General features: G+C 38.4%; 1 protein-coding gene across 1 annotated transcript in view; it reads right to left on the bottom strand.

Annotated features, from left to right (window-relative positions):
- Positions 1-1,963: 1,963 nt before the first annotated feature.
- The window catches only part of opcml (opioid binding protein/cell adhesion molecule-like), a 223,730-nt gene continuing 216,569 nt past the window's right edge, over positions 1,964-9,124 (bottom strand). The window contains exons 4-7 of the mRNA XM_053331509.1: positions 3,903-4,040; positions 3,559-3,679; positions 2,460-2,611; positions 1,964-2,069 (exon numbers count right to left, since the gene is read on the bottom strand). Of these exons, the coding sequence (XP_053187484.1) occupies positions 1,966-2,069; positions 2,460-2,611; positions 3,559-3,679; positions 3,903-4,040 (515 nt within the window). The 3' untranslated portion in view covers positions 1,964-1,965. The remainder of the gene's footprint in view (positions 2,070-2,459; positions 2,612-3,558; positions 3,680-3,902; positions 4,041-9,124) is intronic.

The raw sequence follows: 9,124 nt of genomic DNA, 5'->3' as shown, positions 1-9,124 counted from the left end.
TCACTGGAAATGACAAAAGCAAAACAAAAAAAGAAATCCCTTGAAAATGCACGAAACCACAGAACATGGCAACCACTCCTGCAGTGTTATGAACAGCGTCTGGCGTTTATCTCGGGGGATCTGGGGAGGGGGGACAAACCAGGTTAAAAGCGTGCATTCATAACACCTGAAAAAAGCTTCATAACAGCTTCACAGAGCATTTGTCCCAAGTTTGACTATCCTTTAATTCATGAAATATTCTTGCTTGTGTCATCTGTGGCTCACATGTGGACTAAAGCTGTGTGCCTGCTTCTTAGTAGAACAAGTCAAAATGGGTGATTGAACACATGTTCTGGTTGGCTAGTAGAGTACGTTTGAGCAGAAACCTTGATCCTAATATCAGTTTAATAAATGGATATTTGAAGAAGCTAATTGAAATAACATGCTGCTGTTTTGCATGTCTAAACCCATTATAACACTACAGTAAACTGCCAGAGAATTAAAGTAAAGTAAGTAATTCATTAGAATGAATATTGCCTGTGTTCATTGTTGTTAGAGTTATGCTATTGAAGCATGGTAGTGGTAGTGCAGTGCTTTTCATTTGCATTCCCACACAAAAGATTAATTAACTTTAACAACAATAACCTTTAGGTTAACAGAAAAGAACACACAAAGCAAAAACTAATCAACAAATATGAATGGAATCAAATGAGTGCCTGCAAAATTTCTGGAATGATTTTAGTTTAATGTGATTAAGATAAGATCTGCAAAAACACCAGTACTGTATGGTCCTTTTTAAATAGCTTTATCTATATGCAAGTTTTTACTCACTGATAGTGAAGTGGCTTCAGGCATTTTAATATATACTTTAAATAAGATTAGCATTTATTATTAAGTACTACAGCATCAGTTTTATAATTGCAGGTATAGAAAACGTGATTTCTGATAAGCTGCAACCTGTTTATATATATATTGTATAAAGGTCCACTGCTTGAGGATCATGGTGGCTGCCTGAGAAACATACATACAATATGTTTTTTGTTTTTTGGGGAATTTTTTGGATAATTTACCTTCAGAATCAGAAAGTTACATTAGCCCAAAATGCCATCAGATGTCACTAATAAATGTTGTTTTTACCCCCCCCCCCACACACACACACACACAATTAACAGCAGCACGCAATAAGAAGTCACTTCAGTGCCATGTTGCTCATAAAACCACACACTAATTAACACAGATTCTCAGTATTCAGTATGAATATGCCATGAAGCTGCTATGATGCTGTAATTAGGTGTTTCAAATATGCCATTTGATAAGTGTATACATTTTGAAAAACAACAGTGCAGGAATTGTCTGTACACATTTGTACATGTTCTACACACACTACAATGGAAATAAAAATTTGGATGCACTATGCTGTAGGACTTTGCCTGAGAAATCATGGTGTACTATTTATTATTCTGAACTGTTTCTCATGAAGGATCCGTTACTCTGTTTTGCATACAACTGTAAAAATACAGTAAAATTCAACAATCACATTGCATTTTTTCCTTTTTTTGTCGTTTACTTAAAAAAGCGTAATGGTATTGTACAGATATTGAACAGGACGTGACACAATAATAATAATAATAATAATAATCTGAATGTACACTTCAATATTGGGCAATAAACAGTCAACTATCAACAGTTACATTTATTTTTTTCTTTTTCCCTTTTCACATACAAAAAGGTTTGGGGAGACACAAACTCAATAGTTCTACCATCATCAAATTAGTGCATGATCCAAATTTTTCCCTTTCTCAGATTGACGCCTCTCACTCTTGGCGAGCCAACAGAGAACAGACTCCAATGCAAAGCCAGAAAGAAAAAGAAAGAAAACGAAGGGTGAACCACTGGCGCTCTTGGATTTCCATTCTTCTTATAGGACTAATAGTCTGCTCTTGCTGTTCAATGCTGAGAGAAGCTCGAAGGTTGTCGTATTTCACATCAGAACTTCAGCAGGTAGCAGAGTAAGGTGACCGTCAGCAGGAGGCATACAGAGCAACGGGGCAATACAGCCGCCCCATTGACACTGTGCATGGCACCGGGACCTGAGGGAGAACCACGCAAAACACACTCCATCAGCGGGGTCTGCAAGGTTTAGTGTTGAAATCAATAGTGGGACCATGGCTTTGCTTCAAAATGAACAGTGATTAGCTGGAATTCAAACGCTCATGTGGCTCATTTCCTGAGCCAAACAGGAGCTTTACACTGTTGTAATTGCCATGGAAACTGGTGAATGTAGAAATGAAAAGGTAAACCAGTGAATATCATACAGAAGGTGACCTCCATGTCAGTATTGATTTTTTAATATGTGCAGCTGCTAGCATGCAATGAACTAACCGCTAAAAATAGTGCATTTGGAAATAAATTACAATAATTTAAACATAATTATTAGTTTACATCTCATCAGTATGAACAAAAGCCCTTTCAGCTCTTACCATAAAGGATTATGCTGGCATTAGTGATTCCCATGGTGTTCATAGCAACACACGTGTAGTTCCCATAGTCTTCTTCCGAGACGTTGAAAAAGACGAGCATGGACTGTTTGCCTTGATTCTCTATCTTAACCCCATTTATTCCATTGAAGAGCCTGTAACAAAGAGGGGGGGGGGGGGCAACGTTCAAGGCTTTTATTGTGGTGAACAAGTGAGGAAAAGCAACTGTGCTTTTCTTCAATCCTCTGAGAGGTCATGTGTCTGTTTATCCTTTTTATGAAATCTAGCACTCAGTTTTGAAGTTTATATCTGCATGAAGTTAGAATACATTACACACCTGCAGGCTATGAAAGTCTTTTTTTCATACTAGAGCCAAAACACTCTGAATACAGATTTCTCATTTAAGCACATGTATTTGTGCACAGCATCCTTCATTGCAACTTAACCAGACATCTATTTCACTCATTCTATTTCCTACTCTTCTGCCACTGTTTCATTGTCTTATTTCAAATCTGTGGATGTTATTCATTTATTTTTATCAGCGTCCTCCATCTTTTTTGTTCTTGAGGACTGATTTTTGTCTTTTGGGGACTGATGAGCAATGGCGCCATCACCTTCAGGGACCATTTAAAAGTGTAGTACCAGCTCTGGGGCTGCTTATAAACATTTATTCATTCTACAGCCTTCAGTTGGAAAGTGCTGCATTATACCATTATATCCTTTTAAACCTCCAACACCCTGCACCCCCACTGACATAAACCAATTACAGTGTAAAAATAATAATAGTTGCCTTTGGTAACCGGGTCTGCTTTGCAAATGATCTGTAAGACTTTTCTTTCACTATAATGCTATTAAAACTGGATACTTTGCCCATAGAGGAAAGAAAAAGGGCAGGGGCTTGAAGAATTATCTCATTACATCAAAAGTACAGTCTTACTTTAAACAAGGATATGTGTAAAAAGCCATCACTTATTAACACAGATGATCCAGTCCTCCTTATTTCAGATAAAGCCCACACCCTGCAGCAGAATAGGTGTCTCTAACACTGACTTCAAACAAACTCCGGCCCGTAGAAATCACAGAGCACTGAGGAGAAACTTGCCTGCGGTCTTCTTTGTACCACTCAAAATCCGCCCTCGGGACAGCAGAGGCTTCACACTGCAGGACTCCTTTTTGTCCGATTGCAGTACCCGTACTCCTCGCCTTAGAAATGAAAGGAGGATCTATAAAACACATGACAAAATGAAACGTTTAGCATCGTATTCCTACAGTATATGTGAAGTGACACAATGATGAGGTTAAGCTTCACACAGTCAGGGTTTATTTGAGGTTATATCCAAGAAATAGCTATTGGCTTTTTTTTTATGTCCCCCATAAGTCTTGGTCTTGGTCTTTATGTCCCCTCCCACATGGTTCAGCCATGAATGTCACGGTTTTGACTCTTACAGTTGATGGTGACTTGCACTGTCCTGACATCAGGGGTTGAGATATCATTAGAAGCAATGCACTCATACGCTCCTGACTGCTCTTTGGTGACGCCTGTCAGCTCCAGATGTTCCCCCTCCGTCACAAATTTATGGGTGCCTGAGGAAAAAGAAAAAGAGAGGAGGAAACACATTAGTAAATATGTCTGACCCATACTGACCCAGCTAGAACTCATCATGTACCTAATGAGGCTGAATAGTAGCAGCCTGTAATTGACACGTTAACATAAAGTATGTTCACCAGACCAGCCATCACTCTGAAGGGTTTTGTTTAACCTGCTTATTATGTGAGACTGAGGTCACTTAGTAGTTTTTCCTTTTCTGTCTTCAATATGAAGCTCCATGTTCTTGCCTTATATCCTGCAAAGAACATGAATCACAACATGTTTTCTCTGAATACAAATGCTATACCACCTACAAATGTACTGCATGTCCTCACCCAATTCTTAACATAACACACCCACACACAGACACACGCTCACACCTACCAGGCGGCTATAACACCACCTGTGATTCTGTATTTTTAACAAAACAACGGTAGCAACATAATTGTGTTGCTCCTAATGTTACGCAAGGATGTAGGGATCAGAGACCAGGAACAATGTGAGCCAGGATCCAGATTACATGGATCATACAGAAAGTGTTAGGACAATTTACACAAGCTGCTATCCTGTTACACCTACCACAAAAAACATGACAATGGCCATTCCTGATATTTTACAATAGGAGGGTTGTTTTGACATATAAAGCTTTTGCAATCATACATTAGAGATAGATATATTAGTCAGTCAGACAGTTCATTAGCTACGCTGGTCCAGACTGAAGCCGATAATGGTTGGGACAAATCTCAACAACTATAGGATAGATTGGCGTGACATTTTATACAGACATTTGCACCCTACTTAGTATGAACTGTATACATGTTGGTGATCACCTGACTTTTCATCTTGCTAAATCATCAGGTCAGTTTGTTACTTCAGTTTATAACTGAATACCTGCAGAAACTCATGACATTCTTATCAACCTGAGCTGTATCATGTATTTCATTCTAATTAGCAAACATTAGTATAAGGATTGGCTGAGTCGGGGAAGACGGTCAAGTAGAGATAGGAGTAATCTCCATTTGATGTATGTTTATTTTTAGAAGACACCACATGAATCAAAGCAGTTCAAGCTGGTTTAGCCGAGTATCACAGGCCATACTGAGCAGTGCACAATAGTGACAAAGTGAGTATAGGTCAAAGATAGTTCTGTCACATCCTGGTGTAGTTTGTGTTTTATTTTGAAATGTTGTTCTCTCTTTGTGTATTTTGTTGGTTTTACTTCCTGTGTTTCTCCTGCCTTAGTTGATTGCCTCATGTGTTTCACCTGTCTTGTTTTACTCACCTGTGTCCTGTTAGTTATTACCCCATGTCTATATAGGTTTTGGTTTTCAGTTCAGTCTTTGTCTGAGTCTGTGTTGTTTTGCACAGTGTTTAGTGGTCTTGCGTTTCCTGTCAGTTAGTTCCTGTTGTGTGTACTTTACTTCCCATGTGGGCTGAGTTATTTTGTTGTTTTCTCCTGAGTTGGCCAATAAAGTGCCCTGTTTCCCAAGATTGTCTGCTTTTTGGGTCCACCTGCTACACATCTGTGATAAGTTCTCCCCAGAAATCTGAAAAAAAATACTTGGAAACTGGACAATACATTTGCCAAAAGGTGGATTTAGAAATTGGAAGAACCTAGTTAGTCATTTAAATGAACATGAGCATTCAAGATGAATTACCAATATGAAGAGGTGCCATGAACCTCAAAACTAAGACATCCATTGATCAAATCAACCAGGATTTGATGCACGTTTAGGTGCAGCAAAAGAGTAGTGTGATACACAGAGTGTTTGTCATAATATGTTATAGAAGACATAGAAATGTCCTATATGACCCACATAATGACAATTTCCTATCACTGGTGTAATTGACCCAGACATGAACAAACATTTGAGGAGGATTCTAAACAAAGAAACAAAGGTGCACCATCTCAGCAGTCAAAGTCAAACTGAAATGATTTCTGAGTGATGTCACTTGGAGACAATGATAAACTTCAACTTCAACTTCAACTTTATTTATAAAGCACTTTAAAACAACCACAGCTGAAACAAAGTGCTGTACATAAATAGATAAAACAACACAGGAACATAAAACAATTAACAGGAAATAAATACTAAAATTGTTTGTTTTTAAAACAAATTAAAAACAATAACTAAAAAAACAAACAAACCATAAAACAGTAAAACAGGAGCAGAGTCTCCTGCACGGTTGAAAGCCAAGGAATAAAAATGGGTTTTAAGACGAGTTTTAAAAATAAATAAAGATGATAGTCAGAAAGGAGAAAAAAGCAAAGTACTTTTCAATCAGAATGGTCTGTACTCCTGACATTACCCACACTAAGGGTGATTAAATGCGAGCCTTCAATTGGTGCATTTATCTCTGAACATTTCGTATGATTTGTTAACACTCCTTTGACACTACTGGAACAGGTCTGACACACTTCTGGAGAAGCTCAGTTTGAACATGAAGACTGTGTACAATCCAACAATAATGGTAGCAACATGATGGAAATTAGAATGGTACAAACAAGAATATTGCAACTAAATGAGTAGTTGCTGTGTTTCCTGTGCAGCAGTCACACTCTGGTTGCAGCAGAGCCAAAACTCCTTCTCCTTTGGTGTTGTCCAGAGATTGTACAATCTTTTTAGCTCCTCTGTGCAATGCTGGGCAGCTTTACAGTAACATGTTAAATACTTAAGAGTACAATCTTTGTCGGTGACCAGATGGAAGGCCAAGATTGATTGTGTGAAAGTGGAGAGCATAACTACCTCATACAAGCTTTCCAAACCCTCTCAATGCAGAAGAAAGACTTGGACACAATGTCCACAGCAACCAGCATAAATGGTGAACTCACATGACATGGATTTTTGTACTGAGCAATGTAATCTGGTGTATCTATTGTATAAGATCAACCGCGTAAGCAAGATTCTGTACTGAACTCCGGTGTTTCTCTTGAAATGCTTACAAGAGAAACAAGCACAGTGACAGTATATCTGGACAATTTCAGACAAAATGGACTTTCTGCCTCTCAAGCTGATACTAGAGAGATAGCAGAAATCCTTCAGATTGACAGGACATTTCCTAAAAAAAAAAAAAAAGACAGCGGAAAACAACCCGGCAGTTCATGTATAAGGGCAGACAAGAAATCCACTCCAGATGAGCAAAAAATAGGGTTTTTTTTTGTTTTTTTTCATCTCAAGTGGACACAGCCCTCAACAGTTTGAAGGAATGTCTTTTATGGTTTTGTTCTCAAAAGAAAACATGTCAAAGACTTTTCAGAGTAGCAAATTTGCAGACAGCTATAAGAAACTGCAAACATGACGCGACTGCACAATAGATTCTGGGGATTTGGTTCTAGAGGTCAGGGCTGCTGTTTCCTGATCATGCATCTTCCTCCCCAAGAGAGATCCTTGATTACACTTACAAGGAACAGCTTCTGGGTCTCCATGGAAACCTCAGCATTGCCCTTCATCTCCAATTAACTCTTCCAGTCACTGTTGTCCCTGCGTGGGGAAGCTTCTCAGCTTGAAAACTCATCAAAACCTATCTCAGGTCAACCATGTCCCAGGTGAGACTTTCAGGACTGGCTTTTATTTCAAAAGAGTGTAATGTGTGAAGATCCTTGGATCTGGAGAGGATAGAGGCAGCATTTGCACGAACCAAGGCCTATAAGCAGCATTTGTAGAATAAAAGCTTAAAGGGTGTTGCTTATAATATGGGTCTGGTTCCCTAAGAAAACGATTCAGTTTTAAGATGCATATATATATATATATATACATATATATTTGAATCTACTTACAATGTTTTATTGTTCTATATATTTAAATTGTGCCAACTTATTACATCCTGTTAATGTGAACATTGGCTCTTTTTCAGTAGAGTGCAATTTTCAAAGGTCTTTTGATGTGATGGCGTAGCATTTGCATTAGCCAAGAACCATAAGCCTATTGAAGTTATTTAGTTAGCTTTTCATTGTTCTGCTTTTTATTGTTATTTGTTCATATTTAGAAAATGACATGTTACATGTTTTTATATTTATATGTAGAACATTTATTTTGAAAAAGGAAAAAAAAATCATATTTTTCATCAGTGTCAGTTTATTTATAAGATAATGGTGTTAAATGCTGTTTGAAGGGGCCCGTTGGGAATTTCTGTCTAGGGCCTCAACAGACTCTAGAATCACCACTGTATGTACTCCAACACACTTGGCTTCCCAATACCATAAAGCCCTGTGGAGTCTTCCACTTACTGTTTGGCAGTTTGGATATGAAGCAGAACACATGAAGCACAACAAACATGTACGTCCTTGAACACACTTGAATGTAGCATAGAGACCTGACTAGAGTGCTAAAAAAAAGGTGGTGTAATGTTTCAGTTTCAGTTTCAAGTTCATTGTAAAAATGGAACATCAATACCCATAAAGAGATTCTTTGACTCAGAGCCAACTCAACTTACACATAATAAATCAAATAAGCCAAATGGTATTAAGTAGCAGGGATATTTAGTGATTGAAATATAACAGTATTTACATAGTAAATATAAGGTCTTGAGTGCAGAGAATATATAAGTATTTACCTAAAGGCTTTGCCTAAGACAATACAATACAATAATGAGGATAATGTTCTTAAATATCTTAAATAGTCTTGGGAAAAAAGATTAAAGTGAGAAATGTAAAACAATGTAACAAGAGTTATTCAGATATTAAATAGTAAACAATATGTAACCCACAGTAATTCTGTCACAGTCACACAGTCTTTTGGCTGTGTGAAGTAAGGGTCATTGGTATTTGTGTGCCATGTGTTACCACAGTGTGTGTATGTGTGGTGTGTACAGGCAAAAAGTGTCAAGTGGCCTGATGGCTTGTGGGTACAGACTGTCCCTTAACCTGCTGGTTCCAGATTTGGAAGCTACTGTACCGCCCACCAGGCAGCAAGAGTGTGAAAAGTCTGTGGCTGGGATGGCTGGGGTCAGAGAGGATGAGGACGCTGTGCCTTCCTCCTGCAGCGCTGGTTGTAGAGGGCCCGGATGGCTCATCTAACCACCATCTGCAGAGCTTTGTAGTCAAGGACAGTGCATCTGCCATACCAGACCGTGATGCTGC

The sequence above is a fragment of the Scomber japonicus genome, chromosome 13 (genome assembly GCF_027409825.1).
Source record: "Scomber japonicus isolate fScoJap1 chromosome 13, fScoJap1.pri, whole genome shotgun sequence".
Taxonomy (NCBI): Eukaryota; Metazoa; Chordata; class Actinopteri; order Scombriformes; family Scombridae; genus Scomber; species Scomber japonicus.
Note: the sequence above shows the minus strand (reverse complement) of the source record. Positions and strands in the feature narration are given on the sequence as shown.